The 24,513-nt window shown below is 44.0% G+C and overlaps 1 protein-coding gene across 3 annotated transcripts in view; it reads left to right on the forward strand.

Annotated features, from left to right (window-relative positions):
* Window positions 1-21,552, forward strand: part of MTMR7 (myotubularin related protein 7) — a 75,521-nt gene extending 53,969 nt beyond the window's left edge. The window contains exons 7-14 of one of the 3 annotated variants that reach the window (XM_053251449.1): window positions 2,888-3,020; window positions 5,931-6,040; window positions 7,986-8,111; window positions 12,298-12,347; window positions 13,235-13,435; window positions 15,019-15,150; window positions 19,383-19,509; window positions 20,062-20,994. In XM_053251449.1, coding sequence (XP_053107424.1) covers window positions 2,888-3,020; window positions 5,931-6,040; window positions 7,986-8,111; window positions 12,298-12,347; window positions 13,235-13,435; window positions 15,019-15,150; window positions 19,383-19,509; window positions 20,062-20,163 — 981 coding nt within the window. In that variant the 3' untranslated portion in view covers window positions 20,164-20,994. Of the gene's footprint in view, window positions 1-2,887; window positions 3,021-5,930; window positions 6,041-7,985; window positions 8,112-12,297; window positions 12,348-13,234; window positions 13,436-15,018; window positions 15,151-19,382; window positions 19,510-20,061; window positions 20,995-21,034 lie in introns of those variants that run through there. The other 2 variants (XM_053251447.1, XM_053251448.1) reach the window with 2 other exon arrangements.
* Window positions 21,553-24,513: the final 2,961 nt, after the last annotated feature.

A 24,513-nucleotide genomic window follows, 5' to 3' on the forward strand; every position in this document is an offset into this window, starting at 1 on the left:
ATGCAGCAGCCAGATTGGTCTCTGGGACAACACAAAGGGACCACATAACACTGATTCTAAAAGAACGGCACTGGCTGCTGCTATGTTTCCAAACGAAATACAAAGTACTGGTTATTACCTATAAAGCCCTTAGTGGCTTAGGCCCAGGGTACTTAAGAGAGCGCCTTCTCTGTCTTGAATGCTGTTGCCTATTAAGATCATCTGGAGAGGGCTGGTTATGGTTGCCGCCAACTTGTTTGGTGGCAGCCCAGGCCCAGGGCTTTGGAACTCGCTCCCTGCTGAAATAAGAGCATCTACTTCTCTCAATAAATAAATAATAAAATAAATAAAATAATGGATAGGTGGGGGGGGGGAGAGATAGAGATGTTTCCATCTACTCTCTAAGAGGAAAGAAGAGGACTGGCTCTCTACAGGATTGTACCTGAGAAGTCACAGCAAGGGTCTTACAGTACTGTAGAGGTAAAGCAGGGACAGGTAAGGAGACCCTCGGTAACTCTCTCTCCTCCCAGTGCCCCTAGTGGTCATTAGGATAGTTGGTGCAAAAGGTCGATGCACTGGAACTCCATCCCCAACATGTAGGGAAGGAGTTTATGGAGACCGAGAGAGACTGAGCCATCCTGGACTCGAATACATATATATTTATTTATTTTTACATTTATATCCCACTCTTCTTCCAAGAAGCCCAGAGCGGTGTACTACATACTTGAGTTTCTCCTCACAACAACCCTGTGAAGTAGGTTAGGCTGAGAGAGAAGTGATTGGCCCAGAGTAACCCAGCAAGTATCATGGCTGAATGGGGATTTGAACTTGGGTCTCCCTGGCCCTAGTCCAGCACTCTAACCACTACACCATGTTGGCTCTGCTCGAACACTGTCTAACCAGCAGCTGTACCAACACCAGTAGAGAGAGGTCCTTAACCCTGGACCTGTATTAGATCTAAAGAGTCTTATTTTTCTTAAAGTTGTTTCTACTGTTTCCTTTGCTTCCTCCCTTTTTGGTTTCTCCCTCTGTAAAATACGTCCTAGTTGTTGCTTTCTCACCCTTTTATTCAGTTGCCTATTAGTGTGTGTCCATAGTGTGTTCCTGATATGCATGGGAGTTAGTGTTGAAAAATGGAATAACAATATTTAATAGTAATAATAATAATTAATAATGATAAAAATAATAAATACTTGTACAAGTGGAGCATAAGTGGAGGTAAACAATCACTCTTTCAGCAGATCCCCAGAGAGCATCTTGTCCAGACCCAAGGCTGGACCCCCAGTTCATTGGGGTAAGAACAAATCTGCTATCATTTCCCCCCCTTAAGTGACGAGCATCCATACCTGTGAAGCATTTGTCAATTTTTAAAATTGGCAGTGGAATTTTCACACAGAAAGGAGCCCCCCCCCAACCCAACACACACACACACACACACACACACTTTCTCTCTCTCTCTGTAGCCAATTAATTTATTAGCCGAAGAATCAAATGTTTCATGCCTAGAAGATTACATGGCTTACTGGGTTATCCTACCTTTAGGAAAAGTGTTCATTACTAATTAATTCTCTGGTAACTTTATTATTTATGTATTTGTTTGGTTGTTTTATATCCCGCTCTATTCTATAGACCCAGAGTAGCTTGCAGTGTTTTTCTTAAATGTTCATACTCCTGTTCCCAAGGGGCTCACAATCCTTTAGCAAACCAACTCAGGATATAAAAAATTCAACTGCTGAGAGCAGATTAGCATATTTATACGTGGTGCCGAAGAGAGAGTGCCATCTTCTGGGATAATTGTGCACCTGAAAGCAGTATTCCGTTAATACATATAAAAACAACCCCAATGCAATTGGATAAGAACAAATCAATTACTCTTCTCATTTTGTGTTTATGCCACACTATCTTTCCTTTCACAAGAGCTAACCTTTGTAGCATATCTGCAAACCTCCAGCTTTGAATGTATGGCACGGGAGCCATAATTATGCTGTGCTTTCTAGTGTGGTTGAACAAGAGAAACCAGGATGGGGATATGCAGATAACAGCAAGCTTGATTTTAAATTACTGATAACCCCAAAGGATGGGAGCAGATTTGAATCCTACTCCAGTGGTGTATTTGAGTGCACCCTCTTACCTTTTCTCCCATATAAATGAAAGGTTGGCTGCCACTCACTCCTGTGGGGAAAAATGAATCACTGCACATAGTGCCCGCCCCCTCTGCTCAGATACCAGGTGGCTTGGCCCTCATGACAATGTGTGAGCAGCAGGGCCGGCTCTCTTCTGAAGCAGGGTGAAGCGCATTGCTTCAGGCGACAGACTGTGGGCCAGTTCTCAAGGGGTGGCATGGCCGGCATTTTGACAGATGCATTCCATGGATGGCCAGTAGAGGAAGGAAGGCCAAATAGCACCATTTCCCTTGACTTCTTCTTCTTTCCTTCCTAATAGGAAAGGAAAGCAGAGCAAGATTTGAAAGGAGAAACTGAGCTGTGGTTTTAATCGGAAGAAAAAGAATGAGGAAGGAAAAGAAAAGATGCCACTTGATACCCTGCTTCATGCAGCAAAATGTCATGGAGCTAGCATTTTGTGTGAATGTATGTGCACACAAGTATGTCTGTGCCCAGAGAGAGCCAAGCATCCTTACTATATACGAGCCACCAGACACTTACTGCCTGTTGTAATGATGGATATTTTCCTAGCATAAAAATAAAACACAGTCTGCCTAGTTGTTAAAGTGACTGCAGCACACACCTCGAAGAAAACTCCTGTTGAAGCATATGCCTGGGATCCTTTGTGCAATAAAAGTGAAATGCTATAAGTCTTTCAATACATTGCACATCATTCCTTTCTCTTCATAGTGAGCATCAGCCTTCTCTTCTAACTCCTTTAATCTTTTCTTCTTGTACCTTTGCAGCTCAATGCAATGGCAAACAGAGCGGCAGGGAAGGGCTATGAGAATGAAGACAATTACGCCAACATCAAATTCCAGTTCATCGGTATTGAGAATATCCACGTCATGAGGAGCAGTCTCCAAAAAATGTTGGAAGGTAAAACCTTTACCTGTGTAGATGTTGAGGGCAACTTTGCACCATTTGTTTCAACTCTGCTTTTTGGCGGGAAGCGTTAAAAACAGCTCAGAAACAGAAATCATGAGCTCCGTGTGTATATTTCGGCAAAAATATTGTTGCTGCAATGATAGTGGTTTAATGGTCATGGAAAGAGATGGGGAAATAAGCACAGGCAAAAAATGATGCAAGCAACATGCTCCTCATATGGCCTCATATAACTAAGATGACGACTTTCTCTGAAAGTGGACCCAGGCACCTTGAGCCCTTACTGAGCAGCCTTGGACAAGTCACTCTTTCTTCCTCAGTCTTATAGATTTGTCATGAGGACAAAATGAGATAAACCCTTACACAACACCTGAGGAGGATACAAGTGTCAGAAATTATAAATCAGATCAGTTAATACTTTAGTATTTACTGTTTCTTAAAAATATATTTTTTTATTCAGTTTTTCCACAACACAAAAAGGAAAGCACAAATAAAACAAACAGACAAAAAAAAAAAGGAAAAGGAGCACATAAGGACTTCCATCTCATCACTGAAACAAGTGTCAGTAACAATACCCAGGTCTTGCCTGTAATTTCATCATTCTCGCCCCCCCCCCCAATAAATCATACAGAAATCAACTCTGGGACATTTTTTAAGCATTTGTTGTTACAATACTTTAGTATTTACTGTCCAGATCTCTACTGCAGTGCTTTTTCTCTTTCCCACCTCCTTCCCTTCTTGGAAAGGAAAATAAGGTCACTTGTGAGTTGCTGAGCTTGCAGGAGATCAGAGGCCTCCCTGTGGAAGCTTGTTTCCTGTGCTGAAGGCCTGATCTGTCCCACATTCTCCTCTCTGAAGATCCTTTTTCACAATTAAAGCTTGTTGGGTTTTTTTCCTGCTGATACACAGATATGGAGGTGCCAACAGGATCTGATGGAGCTTTTGCTTAGTAACTGCATTCTTCACTAAACAAATGTATTGTTGAACTCCCAGGTCAGTGGCCACTGTCACCTGCTGTATCACCTGCTGGGGTGGACTTTGCTCAGTAAAGTGGAGAACAAATATTGATTTTGATATGGGAGCAAAGCTCTATTTTGGTGTTATCCTGCACTTTGCAAACAAGAGGTGGCAGTTTCGGATCAAATCCAGATGCTAACTGCTTACGCTGCCATCTGCACAGATACATTAATCATTTGACAGGCTTCTTGATGTCAGCACCATCAGGAAGATATTTTTGGCATTAAAAATGGTTTTTTGTGATAAACTGTGGTGCAAATCGCCAGGTGAAATATTAGATCAATGTTACCTTGACTAACCAAGGGCATAAAAGTCAGATAATCAGACTCAGTGCCTACTTCCTCCCCAAGGTTTCTTTTCTCCAGCGTCTTCCCATTGACTTTACTAGGACTGCTCCAGGGTCTCTGACCTTGAAGTCATGGCTAATTAAAACTGGTGGTGAGTTAGGACCATAGAAGGTTGTTTTGGATGCTATTCAGTCTAAAAGCTAAAATGTCTTGCTGCTGTTGTAGTAATGATCAAGATTAGTAGTGGTAGAAATCAGACTATTAGACTGAAAATTAGGAGTAAAAATTACAATTTCCCCCACTTCAGGATTGCAGATGTGTGCCTGAGGAAAATATACATCACAATGATTGAAACTGTATAGGGGTCATTTTATTTTTATTTATTTATTTAACATATTTCTATACTGCCCAAAACTTGTATCTCTGGGCAGTTTACAATTAAAATCATTTTAAAATTAAATCAATTAAACAATTAAAATCATTTAAACATTAAAATCATTTAAAACCCCACATTAAAAATATTAAAACTATAAATCTAATTAAAAGCCTGGGTGAATAATATGTCTTGAGTGCCTTTTTAAACGTTGCCAGAGTTGGGGAGGCTCTTATTGCAACAGAAAACGTCTTCCAAAGTCCAAAACCCCCCACATAGACGCAGAAGCAGTTTTTAAGCAGAAAAACAGTCAGTGATGAAAGCTGAGGGCCTTTCCTTGGCAATCCCTTCCTCCACCCACACCACTTCTCCTCCCAAAGCAGCTTTTCATTTTAAAAGCTAGAGAGAAGAAAAATGGGGACTGTGTAATGCACATTTGCCTGTAAATATGTGAGCTGACTTGATTTGAAGCATTGCACTTTGCAGTGAGGTGGGGAAATGTGAAGGTACTCTTTGTACTCTTAGGTCTATGATTGTTCACATTTGCAGTGATCAAGTGAGGAATACGCACATATGAACTGGATTTATTTCCATGTAATGTCTTTAGGACTGGGCTGTATGTTGAACCTGTCAAACTGGGAATGCAAACAGTGCTAGAACTGTGGGAGGGAGAGGTAGGGGCCTTTAATGAAATCCATAAAGCCCTACTCTTGTCTATGCCTTCCTGTAATCTTTTAGAGATGATGGGGAATATCCAGACCAAGTTAGTCATGCTTAAAGCCCTATTCAGACATTAGGTTGTACGAGTGTGCAGAAGTCTGTGCACAGGGACGTGTTTCTGTGTGAATGACTATACCTGCATTCATTTAAAAGGTGAATCTGGGTACAGGCCCCCCAAATGCATGGTAGGGATAGGGAGTGTACTGTGCATCTGCTTTCAACATAACATGTGAATAATTGTACCTGTGTGCACTCATCCTTTGAGTATTGAGCATAACATGCGAATAGGCTTAAGATCCATTGTCATTAATGGGACTTAGGTTAGTCATGTCTAACTTGTCTCATTGATCTGAATAGCGCTCAGTCTTGATTAACTAGTTGCTCAATAGCTAGAGGAACCACCACAAAAGGCAGGGGAGCCAGCCAGACCTGCATTGCCTCCCCACATAATTTGAGCACTGAATGCAAAACTTCACTTGTGTCCTGAAACTGTGGCTTACTTTGCAGTTTGCGAACTAAGATCTCCTTCAATGAGCGACTTCCTCTGGGGGTTAGAGAATTCAGGCTGGTTGAAGCACATCAAAGCCATCATGGACGCAGGCATTTTTATTGCCAAGGTACCAAATATGCTTCTGGGTGAAAACTAGGAATGTGCTGATTCAGGAATCCAAAAACCTGACGGTGTGCTGTTGACATGCAGCTGCCTTCGGGGATTTATTATGTAAGGAGTGACTGTGGCCCAAATATGTTGTGTTTCAGCACTAGAGAAGAATATGCACTTCTGTAACAGATACAATGCAGAACAGAGTTACTGAAACAAATTGTAGTGCAGACCTATCTCTTTTCCATCCTGATCTGTGCAAGGGGCCATCACTTGTCCTGGGTACCTGCTGCTCACTATGGCTATTAATGCCCTTCTCCTGACAACCAGGTTTCTTAACTGCAGGAGTTTCCAACCTGTGTTCAGATGTTGTTCAGATGTTGCTGAACAACTCCCATCATCCCCAGCCACAGTTTATTGTGGCTGGGGATGTCGTTCAGCAACATCTGGAGTACCACAGCTTGGGAATCCCTGCTTTACTATATTGCATGCATGGGCATCATCAGAAGGAAACATTGCAGAAAGGAAACATCAGAAGGAAACATTGCAGGAGCACTGGCAACCATAACAAGCAACAGAGAAAGGCAAAGGGAAGGTGCAGGGAGAAGACACACTCCAGATTAGTGGGCTGGTAGGAGCACTTTGGCAGACCTGATTTGGTTCATAGGATGCTTCTCAAAAGGGAGGGATGGCTGAAGAAAAGGTTTGCCCTGGCAGACACCCAGACTAATGGAGTGTGTGCACAGTGAGCAAAGTTGTGCTAGTGCAGGAAGGTTGCATAGCTGTGCTAAATCCCAGGGATTTTTGGAACGGTGCTCTTGTGTGAAACATACAGTATGAGGCATGCTGCAGATTGCTCACCTTGTTGCACTAGCATAAACATGTTTGTGCTAGCACAACACTAGTCTGAAACACAAGCACCAGACCAGCTAAGGCAACAGTCCTGTGCTTCATGCAACATGTTTGCAAAAACACTTCATTAGTCTGTATGTCAGTCACTGAGCCCATTCTCATAACCAGCCTTAACTAGGTAGGAGAGGGCTAGTCAAGGTAGGGCTGGTTGTTTGGGGCTCTAGGATTGCTCCTGATCCCACCACTCCCCCCCCCCGAGTAGCCCTGATCGGCTACCCAGGTTTAGAGGTCATTCACACAATCAAAAACTGTGTTCTACCCAGGTTTGGGAGCTGTGTGGCCTCCCAGTTTTCGGTTCTGCGGAAGCAAGGTAGGAGGAAAACCTGGGTAGAAGTGATTGTGTGGAAGCAAGGTAGGAGGAAAACCTGTGTAGCTTTTCCTCCTACCTTGTTTCCACACAATCACTTCCACCCAGGTTTTCCTCCTACATTGCTTCTGCAGAACTGAAAATTGGGAGCCCACACAGCTCCCAAACCTGGGTAGAACACAGTTTTTGATTGTGTGACTGACCTTTTAAAGAGAGGTAGGAGGACAAGTACATGCCTCCCGCCTCCCTTGGGTCATCTGAGTTGCTGTGCTGCCAGAAGCTGCTCCCGGATTGCTGCAAGCCATCTTTATGATAGAGCTAGGGGGAAGGAGTGGCCAGGAAGCACAGAGCTTCTCCAATGCACTGTGCTGCTTGCTCGTCCCTCACCCCCAATAGCTACTCGGCTCACCACTGCGCTGCTCACGTGGGCATCCGGGCAGCGGAGCCCTGATGGGCAACTGGTCATCTGGTGGAAGACAGGTATATTCCTGCCTTGCCCCCAGCCCACCCCCTTGTCGTTGTGTGAGCGACCTCAGTGTATTTTTTCCAGAAGGCTGCTCACCATGTGCAAAGATTTACCAAAATGTGTGCTATTAGCTAGAGGCTTCTTCAGGTGGCTTTGATTGTTGTAGATTGGTGGGCGTCATACTGTAGAAGATAGTCACCCCTGAAAATCAAAGGAGCGTTGCTGCTGTGCCCCTGTTAGCTATATCACATTATTTCCTCCTTCTCTGTATTTTAGGCTGTAGCTGAAGAAGGCGTGAGTGTCCTCGTTCACTGTTCTGATGGATGGGACCGGACAGCTCAGGTTTGCTCAGTGGCAAGTCTTCTGCTGGATCCTTACTACAGAACTATGAAAGGATTTATGGTGAGCAAGCTTGCTTTATTGGAAAAGGCTTGTAGGTAGCTGTGTGCCCTATAGTTAACTGGATCAATAGAAAATAATTTTCCTTAAATGGTAAAGAATTTTTCATTGTAGCTGGCTAGAGGCTTGATCCTATGTATTTCTTTGCCAGCATAGCTGCACCAGCTATTGGAGCCCCCTCTTTACTGCATCAGATGCAAAGCCTGACACTAGCTCTATTGGACCAAGTGATGGTTCCTCTTCAGTGGCATCTAATGAGACACCATTAGCACTGCAGCAGCCATTGGTACTGCTTTGCCAACAGTTGCTCCTTGGTTCTGTCGCATCAAAAATTAGGACACTTCGGGAACCAGCGTGGTGTAGTGGTTAGAGTGCTAGACTAGGACCAGGGAGACCCAAGTTCAAATCCCCATTCAGCCATGATACTTGCTGGGTGACTCTGGGCCAGTCACTTCTCTCTCAGCCTAACCTACTTCACAGGGTTGTTGTGAGGAGAAACTCAAGTATGTAGTACACCGCTCTGGGCTCCTTGGAAGAAGAGTGGGATATAAATGTAAAAATAAACAAACAAACAAACAAACAAATAAATAAATAAATTCGAGTCCAGGATGGCTCCAGTCCTTTAGCAGATATGGGCAGGCTTCAGGCTTGTGGGATCCATTCTGTTTTTTACTAGAAGCCTAAAATCCACCAGTCAGTATGAGGAGGAACTCTTACTTGTCCCACCTGTGTGATACCATGTGTGTAGGAATTTCAGATCCCACCAGCCCCGTGATATTAATTCTTTACCACTGCCACCAAGTAGACTTCTCTTATATGGCTGGGTCCTCTATACACCTTTGCAAAAATACCAAAAACACAAAATCTCAGTAGAGTGGAAAGGCTTATAGGTGTGGGGTGAAGACAATTCACCAGCCAGCGTGGTGTAGTGGTTAGAGTGCTGGAATAGGATTGGGGAGACCTGGGTTCAAATCCCCATTCAGCCATGATACTTGCTGGGTGACTCTGGGCCAGTCACTTCTCTCTCTGCCTAACCTACTTCACAGGGTTGTTGTGAGGAGAAACATAAGTATGTAGTTCACCGCTCTAGGCTCCTTGGAGGAAGAGCGGGATTTAAAATGTAATAAATTAAATTAAAATTAAATTTACTAAATCACTGGTGGAGAAGCAAAGAGGTAGGCAGAGGTGCACCTAGGTAATTTTGAAGCCTGGACCTAAAGGCTTTTGGAGCCCACCCCCACCCCCCACTGCTGGCTGGAGGACCTGCTCCCCACTACAAGTTAAGCATCATCCCCCCTCCTCTCTAGCTACACACACACATACCGTGACACACACAGTATTTTTTAACAAGTGGGTTCTTAAGGCCACAAACAGCAACTGAACTCACAAGAATGTAAGAATATAAAACAGGTGTAATTATGCAGATATGCATTCGCAGAAATATTTCCACACACAATTCCCATCCCACATATTTCTTTATCCACTCTCCCGTCTGCCCCATCTCTGGCCACAGGTCACAATCACACTTGGCCGCCCAGCGCAGTGGGGGCCAGCGGTGACCACTTCACCCAGGATAGACTTAAGAGGATTTGGGGGCCCCAGTGGGTGTGGAGGCCCTGGACTTCGGTCCTGAAGTCCAGGGGTAAGCGCGCCACTGGAGGTGGGAGGCTCTTCACAGCTGCAGAGTGCACAGGACTTTTGACTCTGTGTGGAATCACAGACCATGATCATGCATCTGGCTTTTGGAACGGGGGTGGTGGTGGTGGCGGAGGAGGAGGGCAATTGCACTCTGAGGATCAGAGCTGGTCAGCTGTTGCCCAGCTTCCCAACTTTTAAGCGCAGTGGTGTAAACCACTCTTGGTACCATCACAGTAAAAGTGGCTGTGCATGATTAAGCTACAATGATTTTTCTTCTTTTTCTACTCTCCCCATCTGCATATTCTGAAGAAGAATCTCTTTTGCAACAGCGTAAATAAGAGGCATTTCTCTCATTTGACACCATGGAAAAGCAACCATCACATTATCCACAAAGTTATCTTGGAAATATTGGTTTATTTTTAGGAATTCCATTGATATACAGCAGGCTTGTACACAGTCAAAGGAAGGCTGAGGGAAAAGGGGATCAGGATGAAAGAGAGTATAGAGAGAGAGGGTGAAGTTGAGGGACTGTGTCAAATTAATGCAGTTCCATCTAACCACCTGAAGGTTAAGGAGATCCAGCCAAGTGTTTGTAGACCAGACAAGTACTACAAACTTTGTGATGACCTCTTAGGCTAGAGATAGCAATAATTTTTTAGCCTACTTTCCTTAATGAAAATAAGCTTATGAGATCACAAGGCGTGTGTGTGTGTGTCCTGCTATCAACTTCGCAGCTCCTGGACCAATATGAACCAAACTGCGTACAGCTGTAGGGACACATAGGGACACCTCAACAGCATAGTTTGTGATGATCTCATTTAGGGATGTGCACTGACCACGGAGGCACGGTCCGATGCCTGGGGTGTGTGTTGCTTTAAGGGCGGGGGGTGTACTTATCCCTCCCGCCGCTTTCCCTATTCCGGCGCTCCATTTTTTAGGGAAATCTTCGGGGTGGCAGCGTTCCTCCCTGCTGCCCCTGCCCCCTTGTTGCCTGGTAAAAGCGGAAGTAACTTCTGCGCATGCACCCACCGCCGATGCGGACGTGCGCATCGTGCATGTCACTGTGACGTGCACGGCGCACGCGCATCACAGTGATGTGTGTGATGCGCATGCGATGCTGGCGGCGTGGGCGCATGCACAGAAGTTACTTCCGCTTTTAGCAGGCAACAAGGGGGCAGGGGCAGCAGGGAGGAACACTGTCGCTCCGAAGATTTCCATAAACACTGGAGCACCGGAGGGGGGAAAGCGGCAGGAGGGGTAAGTACAACCCCCCGCCCTTAAAGCAACCCCCCCGGCGTTGGACCGCCGGACCGGGCCACCTACGAACTGGTTCACAGGCCTCTAACATGGCCTGCGAACCAGTTCGTGCACATCCCTAATATCATTTACCCCAATTCAAGAAGGCGGACATGTGAGTGTTTAATGCTGAAGTGGGCTAACTTGTGAGGATGGTTATTATCAATTAAGATTATCATGAAAGGAAAGTAGGCAGATCAGTTCTTACCAGAACAACTTGTTAAGAGAACTGAAAGTGGCTACAGACAACACTGATAGAGAGAAATTCTTCTCCCTCTCACATAACACTAGAACCAGCTGTCATCCCATGAAATTGATTGCCAGGAAATCTAGGACTAACAAACAGAAGTACTTTTCCACACAACGCATAACCAACTTGTAGAATTCTCTGCCACAAGATGTGGTGACAGCCAATAACCTGGATGGCTTTAAGAGGGGTTTGGAAAACTTCATGGAGGAGAGGTCTATCAACGGCTACTAGTCGGAAGGCTATAGGTCACCTCCAGCCTGAAAGGCAGGATGCCTCTGAGTACCAGTTGCAGGGGAGTAACAGGAGGAGAGACGGCATGCCCTCAGCTCCTGCCTGTAAGCTTCCAGTGGCATCTGGTGGGCCACTGTGCGAAACAGGATGCTGGACTAGATGGGCCTTGGGCCTGATCCAGCAGGGCTGTTCTTACGTTCTTATTGCCTCCCACAGTTTACACACACACCTTTCAATAGGATCTACTGGTTTTTGAAATAATTCAAAAACCTGCCAAACCAGTTTATTAGAGGTGAAAGTGGGATGAGTGCACATACCACTGCCCTCAGCTCTCTGCGGAGGAAAAGACTGTCATAGCAGAACTCACTAGCTGACCATTCTAAAGGTCAGTTTATGTACAGATTGTGGCATTGGCTTCCCTCATCACCACTGCAAGCTGTTCAGCTTGTTGTGCTGTCTTGCTGTGACAGTTGTGAACAATAGCCCCTGGGAATTGGTCCAGGGTGTGGGGGAAGGCAAGTGCTGACTCCAGACTTCAGCGTCCCCTCTTGCTGCTGCCTTCCAGTGCCTCAGTTGTGGCAGCGTCATTGATTGCATGCATTTCCTCATTATAGGATGCATGTAACCCAGCCTTTAATCAAGCTGTGTTGAAGTTTGATAGCTAGCAGGAGTACACATTATTCCTTTGACTGATAGTGAAGATAATTTTCAGCTTACTTCAAAATGCATGTTAGTTTCACAGCATTCTACTGATATGCATCTTTCTCATTGTAGGTATTAATAGATAAAGACTGGGTTTCGTTTGGTCATAAATTTAATCACAGGTAAGCATGATTTCATGTTTAGGCCGTATGAGGTTTCAGCTAGTTGAATGTTGCCTTCTTTGTTACCACTAGTAATCAAATGAACAATGCTTTGTGGTAATAGCTTCTATGAGCTACAACTTAGAACTGTTATGTCTTATGAGCCGTTTCACAAGCAACTGGATTAGACAAATTCATAGAGGACAGGTGGCTACTAGTGGCTACAATGGCTATTAGTCTGGTGGCTGTGGGCCACCTCCAGCCTCAGAGGCATGATGCCTCTCAATACCAGTTAAGTCCAATTACATCTGGGGACCCACACGTTGAGAATCCCTGCCTTAAGTGGCACAGTTGGAAAATGCTTAACTAAGCAGCAGAAGGTTGCTGGTTCGAGTCCCTGCTGCTACTATATTGGGCAGCAGTGATATAGGAAGATGCTGAAAGGCATCATCTCATACTGTGTGGGAGGAGGCAATGGTAAACCCCTCCTGTATTGTACCAAAGAAAGCCACAGGGCTCTGTGGTTGCCAGGAGTTGACACCAATTCGATGGCACACTTTACCTTTATATATTGCACAGCATAGCAGACCTGCCCCCATTTGCCTTAAGAACACCCTGGTAGGGATGTGCGGAACGTTCCCAGCTTGGAACGTTCCCAGCTCAGAATGAGCCATTCTGAGTGTTCTAAGCTTGGAACAGAATTCCTTTCAAATGAAGGGTCTGTTCCGAGCTTGGAATGGAATGGCCCCATTCAGAGTCATAAAGTTTCGAGAGTTCTGAGTGCCATTTTGAACTCCCAAATGGTGCTTTTCTGGCCTCTGTGAACATGCAGCAGCTATTTCCAACAGTGCAAATTTCCATTAATGTTAAAGGATTGCTTATTGACTTTTATTCTGGGGTTGTTTTAGATATGGCAATTTAGATGGAGACCCAAAGGAGATATCGCCAGTTATTGACCAGTTCATCGAGTGTGTTTGGCAACTTATGGAACAGTTTCCTTGTGCCTTTGAATTCAATGAAAGGTTCCTCATCCACATACAGCATCACATTTATTCCTGCCAGTTTGGGAACTTTCTGTGCAACAATCAAAAGGAGAGACGGGAGCTGAAGTAAGATCAGTTTCTCTTTTAAGCAGTATATATGCACATATTAAGCACTTCAGGGTTCAACTGCATTTTTCAGAACAGGAGGCTTCAAGGTACAGTTTGATCTATGAGACTTTTTTGGCTGCATCCAAGTTATATCACCAGAATATGGCAATCATTTAAATCTCAACCGGGCAGCTGTGGCGGTCTGTGTACCTTTGTGGTTAATAAAAAGGATCGGATATTTGCCGTGTCCTGAACTTTTAATGATTCTTCCTCACTCTAAATTAGTTTAATTGTGATGACTTTAAGAAATCCTGGTGATTGCAGTTCAGTGGAGGTAGTCAGTACCTGTTACCTTTCTGTCTCACCCCTTAGAAGACTATGCCTTTGGGTGAGGGAGCCATGACAGTTACAATTATATAATGTCTATATTGAGGTTTAGTCACCTAATGACTAAAGCAGGGAAGTAACTTGCCTAGGGAGCAGGAGGTTTCTGGTTCAAATCCCTGCTGGAATGTTTCCCAGAATATGGGAAACATCTGTATTGGGCAGCAGCAATATAGGAAGTAGCTGAAAGGCATCATCTCATACTGCGCGGGACGAGGCAATGGTAACCCCCTCCTGTATTTTACCAAAGAAAACCACATGGTTCTGTGGTCACCAGGAGTCGACACTGACTCGATGGCACAACTTTACCTTTACCTTTATATTGAGGTTTATTGGAACTTTACAGGCTTTAAGGAGATTTATGTGCTTCGGCTGCCATGTAGAAACAATTTTAAATCATTCTGTGTGGCCTGATTTTGGGAAAGAACATGGCCTTTTCTAGAGGCAAATAAGATACAGTGGGACAGCCTTGGGAAAAGGGATGCATGGATTCACAGTAGCAATAGGAAGGACAAGAGGATACAAATACTAATATGATGAATATTTACAATATATACTGTTTTTCAACAGACGTTTCCAAAGCAGTTTACATACATATAAACAATCAAATAAGATGGCTCCCGGTCCCCAAAGGGCTCGCAATCTAAAAAAGAAACATAAGATAGACACCAGCAACAGCCATTGGAGGGATGCTGTGCTGGGGATGGATAGGGCCAGTTGCTCTCCCGCTGCTAAATATAAGAGAATCACCGCTTTAAAAAGGTGCCTCTCCACTCAGTTAGCAGAATTTGAACTGGTGCAAAATTTGGATGATCTAGCATGCTCACTGCATGGATCCCCTGGGCTGTCTCCTTTCTGTGAACAGGATGAGAGAACTGAAGAAAGTTTGTGCCTACCAGTTTAAAATGTATATTAATATCAACTTTGTTTATTGGCCTTGACTTTAAATTGAATTTACCTTTTGAGTCCCTCATTCAGAATGCAGATAATTCATTCACCCTTTGTCCCTAATTGCCAGTGATTTTTTTTAACGAGTTATTTCTTTTCTAAGTGACTCTAAAGTTTATGTTTCCTTTGTGGCAAAAATTATCCAGCCAAGAGCCCTTGAACTCTAGCCTTCCTAAATATGGTTCTTGTCTCAACCTGCTTGCAATAGATTTCAGGGTCAGCAGGAAAGCAGTACAACTTATAGAATTGTCTTTTAAATACAATCTCAGGATTCAAGAACGGACATATTCACTTTGGGCTCACTTGTGGAAGAATCATGCCGATTATGTGAATCCTTTGTATAGAGAAGACCATAATAGGACCTTGCATCCACAGTCATCTCCCTGCCATTTTGTTTACAAGTAAGTGGCATTCTTGTTGTTGTACAAAATATATATGCTTACATTTAATACCAGTGTATGGATAGAAAATGTGATAATGCTCAGTTTAGGAAACTTACAGCAATGTGGAGTTATTTACTTGGTAAACTGACCCAACAATTGCATCATGCCAGTGGATTATTGCCAAAGAAATGTACATTTATGATGTTGATTGTAAAATTGCTTGCTCCCATCTAACACCAGTACTAGGCTTTCTATGGTGATAAAGCTGTTGGCACACATTTTGTTCTCATGGCACTTAACCTGGGATGGTCTTGAAAATCGTAAGGTACCTATCATCACTCCCTTATGTTGGGGAAAGGGTGACCACAGTGGTTAGTTTAATCATTAAAGAAAGCTACTGAAAATATATTCACAGACACTTGCCCAATTTACTATTGGTATGCCATGTGGATGGGATTCAGTTGGCTCTCTATTGGTCCTTTGACTGACAACTTCCCACCACCATTGTGAAATGGGGCAAGTGATGTTTGGTCTACTAAAGCTTTCCCACAGCTATGATTTCCTCTACTGATGAGGCACATTACTTAATTATGGGAATGAGGTAAGGGTTGGACACTGGATATCTTTCCCTTTGATGCAGTTTGGAGGGGATACGAGACCTTTCAAAGTATGAGCATGAACAGAAATGTATCTGTAATTTGGACCCTGCATTTCTGGGAGACTTCCACCGCCGGCTCTTTGCACTACTTACTGAAGCAAGAAGGACGTCAGGCAGAGCTCTCAGGAATGGCCAAGGTGGACCTGAGGCAAGGCAAAGCTGTGCATCAAGACCCTGGGACCCGGTCTGTTTTTGTCTCAATCTTCAGTTCACATAATTTTTTAGACACCCAACAGATGTCCAGCAATTTAATCCATTAATTCCAAATCATTTATGAAGATGACTTGAGTGGGTCTATCGTTACGTTCTCCCTTTCCCCAGCTTCTGGAAATCTTAAGCTTCTTGGCTTTTCCACAAAATTCCTGCACTTTTCAAGCTTATTTGTTTAGCTTATACAGGCTAGAGAATTGCTTCTTCTGCAGGGTGGGTGTGAAGCTGGGATTCTAGGAACTGGGAGAATTCTGTAGTCAGTATCACATTCGGTACTTTTTCTGTGTTCCTACAGAATTACAACATACACAGCCAGAGGCGTAACTAGGGAAAACGGCGCCCAGGGCAAGCACTGAAATGGCGCCCCCCTGCCCCCCCAACATGCTACATTATACATAGGTTTTTCCTCACAATCGCCCGCCGCCGCCGCCAAGCCAGGCGACTGACTGGCCTCCAGGCGCCAGCAAAGCAATGGGGGGGGCGCAAGGGGCGCGGAAGGGACCGCTCGTGGGGGAGGGGGCGCCGACGCGCTCCCTTGACTGCTGCAGCACTGCTGCACTGAGCAGGAAACATTTGTATTAACAAAAAAATTTTTAAAAAAATTGTCATGGCGGCACCCCCCACGTGACCAGAAAAGATGGCGCCCGGGGCACGTGCCCCCCCTGCCCCCCCTATAGTTACGCCTCTGTACACAGCTTTGACTATACTGATAATATGCTGCAAAGATTAGAGTGAAACAAGTGTGTCGAGTTCCCTACATCTATTACCATATATTTATGGTAATTTTAAAAGATCCTGTTGAAATAAATTATAGGTGCTGACATACTGCACAATGCCCTATAGGTGGTTTCTGCATGACCCACACTGCTATGGACATTTAAAACAAAAACCCAGCAAGGTTGCACATGAATGTTGCTCTACAAATACTTAGGTACTGTGCAAATACCTGTGCAAATGGAGTTGTGTAATACTACAACTGTTAATCCCAGTGGCTGTAGTGTGACACTACGTGTTGTTGTTGCAGTCCTAGTGTTGTGCAACTGCATGTGTGCAATTTTAGGCATCTGCAGAACCGTGATCTTGCACCACTTTGCCATTTTTTCTAAATGTCCACAGCAGTGCGGGGAGTTGTAGACACTGTGCAGGACGCTGTGCAGTATGTCAGTCATTATTGCTAAAACTGGAAACTGAAATCGTGTGACATTTATATAGAAGTCAATGGTAAGGATTTAGATTATAATGTCAGCCCCCCCCGCCTCGCACCTCCCCACTTACTAGCTTTCATTACAAGGTGGAGTGTTGTTGTTTTCATTGCTTATATATATGTAAGGAAATTGAATTTTAAAATGACTTGTAAGCCAACAGTGTCTTCCAAGATTAAAATGGATATATTTTAGATTTGGCAAAGAAAGAAAGAAAGTATCCACCGAGTGCTATCATTAGCACCGGTAGTGTTACAGCATGTCTTAAAATAGCTTCTAAAGCCCTTTCCAGACAGCCCCATTCTGAATCCATATCTGACTGTTACTTAAACCAGCCACTGATCTGCTTCTGTGCACGCAATCAGTCTCTGACCACATGTAACTAGAGGAGTTAGGCAAGAGGGCAGATTAGTCTTGCCCAAGCCAGCATCACCATTTCTTTCAGCATACACCCTTCTCTGAGGGTCAAACTAGATGAGATGCTAGACATGTAATTGTCTCTAGTTGAGAAATGGCAGCTATATGTGTGTGTGATTTGGATTGGGACCATGTAGCATGAGGTTCTTTTAACCCTTGCTTCCCCATGCGGCATTTTCTTGCCGAAATTCCACCCCACCAAAGCTACCATTTGTGAAATGTCTGTCATCCGACTTTCAGCCAAGGGCTGCTTCCTGCGATGATTACTTCTTTTATACTTGGAAATGGCCTTGCTGCTTTTGTGTGCTTGCTTCTGACTGAAACAAAGATTTGCATAACTTTTGCATTTGCATTGTATGCATCTTGTAAATTCAGTTATTGAAGACTTGAATGTGAATTATAAATGTTTAAAACGGTAGACAAAATGCCTCAATACCTAGCAAGCTATACTGAATGTAAGAGAACAGAAAGGGAAAGTGCTCAAAATACTGTACAAGTGTATTTCACCACAGATCAAACCCCCATGTGTGCCCTGATTTCACTCCCATTCTCACACCCACAACAAAAAGTGGAGCAAATACAGAGAAGTATGATGCTTTAATTTCATAGATATCCTTTTTAAAAAAAACTGAAGTCTTGGTATTGCTTTGAATTTGAACTAGTTAGTTGGCCAGCCAATTATTTTGGAAGTTAGTTACTGCCTAATGCAGGGGTAGGAAACCTTGGCGCTTCAGCTGTTATTGAACTACAACTCCCATCATCCTCAGCCACAATTCCCTGGCCTAATGATTTGGTTAATAGCTCTGCCATTAAGGAAACGGGTATCAGGTTTCTCCCTTCTCATAGCAGAGGGTGATGGGAAGGTGTAGGATATTTCAACCCCCTGAAGGGGTATCTGTGTGTGTGTGTACGCACGCTCATGTGCATGTACGAGTCACTGGGGGGAAAAGAGGAGGTAGCTTTTAATGGAGACAGATTCAGAGAATTTTTATGGGAGCCCGGGACAAGATGCTTAGGAGGAAAACATCTTAGGATACAAGGGCTGGCTTCCTGAAGAGTGAGGTAACCTGTTGATATGCGTTTAGGAATCAACTCCTATCTTTCAGCTTTATCTAATGTTCAACCTCTATATTTGTATTTAAAAACAGAGGTGCACCTAGATAATTTTGGAGCCTGGACCTAAAGGCCTTTGGAGCCCCCCCCCCCCCGCGCAAATTGAGCATCATCATGCTCGGCTGGGCATCCACACCACCTGGGACAGACTAAAGAGGATTTGGGGGGCCCCAGGGGCTGTGGAGGCCCTGGATTTCGGCCTGGAAGTCCAGGGGTAAGAGTGCCTCTGTTTAAAAATCCAAATATTACAAAGGCACTGTAAGTCTGCAGTGACTCTTCTTTCAAGAGAAACCAGAATCCACAATGTGCTGCAGCCTCCTTCTGTAACTTCTTGCTGCTTGAGAAAGTGGGGCATCTGAGACATTTCAGCAGGGTTAAAATTTGAGTTCTGATGCACACACACTCACAAAAGGTGAGAACTGCCTCCCCAAACATCTTAGAAATTTTGAGATCTATGTTTTTGTACATATCTATGTCCAAAGTAGTCTCAAATTTAATATAACACTCTAAGAAGAGCGCTCACAGGCTAACTTAAAATTTGAAGAGAACTTTCCTTTTACATTTGTGTTTAGTATAGCATATAGACCTGTTTTATGCCTTATTTCAATTTTTTTTGTCTTCATCTTTTTTTCTTCTCATTTTGTTTTCAGGTTTTGGAGTGGAATGTACAACCGCTTTGAAAAAGGATTACATCCTCGGCAATCAGTTACTGAATACCTGTTGGCAGTGAAAGAAGAGACACAACAATTAGAGGAAGAACTGGTAGTTCTAGAGGAGGTACTGTACAGGCATCTGGTTTCAGGAACTTAGTCTGTTGGCCCAACCTTCATCCAGCTTCAGTAGTTTATGTTGCTTGCAGCTAGTGGTCCTGGATGAGTATTGGGATATGTATTGCCATCTGCATCAGTATATGTATCCATCAAATTCGGTTCAGCCTATAGGAGCATCATGATGCAGATATGCACATGTCCCTTCTGGATCAGGCATGCATATTTCGCATCTGGATTAGGGTAGATGTGTTTGTTCACCATTACAGCTAATTGTCATGATAGCTTTTGATGGAGAGTTCCCCCCGCCCTCTGGGAGAGACATGGAGGCAGGTAGACACATGGAGACAGCTGTTGCCAGTGGTAGAGGACAGTGGCCCATTCATGCAGACCTCTGTCTGCCATGTTTGCAAAAATTGCCTCAGTTGGCATGAACAGATAGCACATGCTTTCACCTATGGTGGGAATGCCCTGCTGTACAATAGTTTCAGAATATAATCATACAAATTATTGCCAAGAAATTCTCCACTCCAGGCTGCTTGTCATTAATCTCTTCAAGCAGGATGACAAAGGCTTTCTGCACAAGGATCTTCTCAAACAATCTTATAAAGAAGCTAAATTAAGCAGTGCATGCAACTGGAAGCCAGTTTCCCCAGTCTTCTAAACAACAGTGGACTAATAAAATCTGGAATACCATGTCAATGAATAAACTCACTCACCTGCTTCAAAAGGCACAGAACCCCAATCTGAAGAAAGACTGTATAGCTCAGGCCTGCACAACGTAAGACCCGGAGACCGGATATGGCCCATGGGGCCTTTATTGTGGACCCACAGGTAGGAATGTTCTGCATCAACGGCAGGAACCATGAAGAACTCCTGGCCTGTCTAAGAAGCCAATGGCTCAATGCAGTTGGCCCCTGAGCCAGAGCCCAGGAACACCATCTCTCTTTCCCCTTGCCTTTCCCCCTGACTCCAGCTCTCTGCCCCATCACTTTCATTACTATTTTAACGTAATAATTATTGTGCTGAAAATTGACCTCAGCCCCTTCACACAAAGTCATGGTTGGTTCTGGTCCACTGGGGCATTTGAATTATGCACAGCTGCATGGTTGACCTTGCTAATATACATAGAAATTCCCAATATTAAATTGTATTCTTGAAAAATATAAGTCTATCTATTCTCTCTGGACATTCACAGGAACATGTGAAGCTAACTTATATGGCATCTGACCACTGATAGATCTAGCTCAGTGTTATCTGTATGGACTGCCTTCAGCTCTCCAGAGTCTGACAGGGTCTTTCCCAGCCCTTCTTGGAGATGCTGGGGATTGAACGTAGGACCTTCTCCATACAAAGCATGTGCTCTACCACTGAGCTATGTCCCCAGCCCCAAGATATCTGCAAGGGAGACTTGCCTCACTGTGTCTGTTGTCATCAGTCCCTCCCAATCTCTTCCAAGCTATTATTCTGGTTTCCCATCAAACGTCTATGTGATATATATGCTAATGAGTGAATGCTTGTTTCTTGTCTTGCAGAGATTGGCAAAACTTACGAAAGTGCAGTTAAATAATGGTGAGAAAATGACAAAGCAACATAATGGAAGTAATGACTTGGGGTTTTCTCCCTCTAATGACAGTATAGCTAACACTCCTCAGGATTATACTGGCAACCTGAAATCATTCCCCTCACGGAGTCCTTCTCAAGGAGACGAAGAAGACTCAGCCCTGATTCTTACACAAGACAACCTGAAGAGCTCAGATCCAGATCTTTCAGCCAATAGTGATCAGGAATCGGGTGTAGAGGATATGAGTTCTCGGTCCCCAAGTGGAGGAGGATGCTTGCCCAGTGAAGATAGCACCAAATATCGTGATTCAAATGAAGCTGTTTGCCTCACTGTCTGAAATGACAGCTGGCCAGTAGGTGGTAAGACTGTATGTCCAAAAATTAGTCCAAAGAAAGGGAGCGGTGCAATTGTGCACTAAAAAATCCAGATGTGATAAAGTTGTAAGCTAAAAATGTTAACTGCTCATGTTTAAAACATGTATTTATTGAATTGCTTCATCTTGATGCTTTACAGAGCCATATAGAAGGAATATTTTATATTTAACTTAGAATTATTAATATTTATAGGTTTAGTTTGTAAACAGTAGTACTCTTCCAAAGAAAACAAACACATTTATATAGCCAAAAAAGCCCCACCAAAATATAAGAATCAACTAAATAGTTAGGACACTATTTCTTCCTTGTTTAGTGTATTTTCAAAATTGTAGATTAGAAGAAAAATCTTAAAACAGATCTTGCAATTTGCCATTTATGTATTAAGACAGAGAGAGTGTTCTCATGACACGAGCTGCCTGGCAGTTCGTGTCATCTGGAACGCCGGGAGCAGAGGGCTCCTGACTGCTCCAGAGGATAGCCCGACTTTTTAACCCGACATTTTACCGAGATAAAACAAACCTGTGGTTCGTAGTTTTTTTTGGCAGTAGGCGATCATGTGAATGATCGCCCCTGGGTAAAAAGGCTTCCCCCCCCCCACACCAGGCATTTTTGGCAGTGAGCCAGGAGGGAAGAGCTTCCACACTCATGATGTGGGGAACTGTGGGATGTTAGAGAGGGGAGTCCTCCTGCTTCCTGCTTTTGCCACGCTGCTGCTCATGGGAGCACATGGCACGGCGAAGTCAAAGACACCTTCTGTTGTCTGCTGTGAGCTCCTCCCTTCCCTTCAGACCTCCTCAGCAGAGGCATGAGTTCATGAGAATGGTTTCCATGTCGGACAAAGGAGAAGCCTAATTATTATTATGGCTGCAGAAGTTCAGGAATTAGTTCCCAGTTCTTGAATTTATCTTATGGGCTGATTAGTTAGTGATATGAGACATACCCACCCTACCCGTCTCTCTCAGTTTTACATTTAACTCATGCTTCCCCCCAAAGAACTCTGGAAATTGGAGTTAGATGAAGCTGCTGGACAAAAAAACAGTACCAAAGATGTCTGTACTGTTTTTATTGTAAACCGTCCAGAGACAGAAGTTGGGTGGTATATAAATTGGTTAAATAAAGTAAAATAAATGCGGTGAATTCACTGTGAAGGGATTCCTAGTCCACATAACTAATTCCCAGGGATTCATGGGCTGGAAGAATGATGACTGGACCAATTTAAGACTGTGCCATAATTTGCTACACACACACAGTAAGACCAGGTCTTGGCTTGAGCAGAGCAGTTTTGTGTGCAGCTGTATCAGTCTTTCCCCATATCCTGTGCAATGCTGCATGGGTGCATCAGGGAGCAAAAGTCTCTACTGCTTTGTGCAACATTTGGTGGATCAGTTTTTCCAACATTAGCCATTGAGCCCCTTGCAAATCACAACACTGGAGTTGGACAAAGTTCCCACTCACAGTTCCAATGATATCATGGTATAATTTCTGTAAATAGACCTATTTTTTAAAAATGCATTTTAAAGTTTATTTTAGCACTGTCTGATGAGCAGTCAAGAAAGCCTAGGGTGTTTTGCCAGTATTATTTCATTCTGAAATAAATGTCTAGTGCTTTTAGAAGAATACTTTGCAGTGCAATTAAAGTGAGATATGATAACCAGGTCCAGTGTAGGCCTTTCCAAAACATTTGACCAGGAATACTTACATGTAAAGCCAGCTAATGGCACAGCAGGGAAATGACTTGCCTAGTGAGCAAGAATTTGCTGGTTCAAATCCCTGCTGGTATGTTTCCCAGAATATGGGAAACTCCTATATCGGGCAGCAGTATTATAGGATGGTGCTGAAAGGCATCATCTCACACTGCACAGGAGAAGGCAATGGTAACCCCCTCCTGTATTCTACCAAAGACAACCACAGGGCTCTGTGGGTGCCAGGAATCCACACCAACTCGACAGCACAACTTTACTTACATTTAACAAAATCAATGTGTATGCACATTTTAATGGCCTGGAGTCTGTCTTATTGCAACCTTTGGAAAACACTGATATTTTAGGTTGGGCTAGAAGACTGGTCTACAATTAGAAGACTGTTTTTCAGCAAATAAGCATTTAAGGTGGGTAATACCAGCTGTAGAGGTGGTGCACCATCACAACCTGTTGTACTGCACCAACATCGTAAGCTAACTCAGGGTAGTGAGCTGGAGCAGCAAGCTAGAAAATTGCCACCCAAACAGCCACCATTAGAAGACTCAGCACTGCATACAGCAGTAATGAGGCAAAGAAAGAGGAAGGAAATCTAGCATGGTTTGGGTGTTACTGGGACATGCCTAAGCCATTTTGCCCCAAGAGGAGCCATTTACAACAGCAGATATGGCATATTAAGCAATTAGAAGGGAATTAGTACTTCAGGGTAGGACAGCTATTTGAGTGCTTACATTTTCCTGCGAGAGTTTGAATAGGGGCCTTACACATTCTGTGAGAACTAAGGGAATTGACTTAAAGGTTAAAGGGGCACATGCTCAATTGCCATGTGTATATATCCTGCAGGTAGGGTTGCCAACCATTGAAATAAAAATCTGCCATCTTCTTTCATCTCTTTTCAAATTGGCACAGGAGGAGGGGTTTGTTCCAACTACTTTATACAGGATATCAGTGTATAACATATACAAAAGTCAGCTCCTAGGTTTTGGTGCAATCTAGTGATAAAACAGCAAAAGAGCTCTCTAAGGTTGTGCACATAACCATTGTTGGTGAGCAGGGAGAGCACAGGAGGGAGGCAAGAACCAGCTTTACCCTCCCACCCACAAGGTCCATGTTTGGGATGCACAGCTTGCACACCCACACGATCTGTGTTACAGCTGGCAATGCAGAGTTCTGGAGGCTGGGAAAATGGTTCCAGTCTCCAGCTATCCCACAATGCACTGTGTGACAAGCATGGTGCATTGGGGAAAATACTGTGAGTCAGGTACTCTAGGTGTCCAACTCAGTGGGCGGAGTCAGGCAGCTCCAGCCCCAGCATGCAGTCTGGATCCTGGGGTTGAGGGAATGCTCCAGCCCTCTAACCCCGATTAAGAGCTAGAGCT

Source organism: Hemicordylus capensis, chromosome 5, assembly GCF_027244095.1.
Source record: "Hemicordylus capensis ecotype Gifberg chromosome 5, rHemCap1.1.pri, whole genome shotgun sequence".
Lineage (NCBI taxonomy): Eukaryota > Metazoa > Chordata > Lepidosauria > Squamata > Cordylidae > Hemicordylus > Hemicordylus capensis.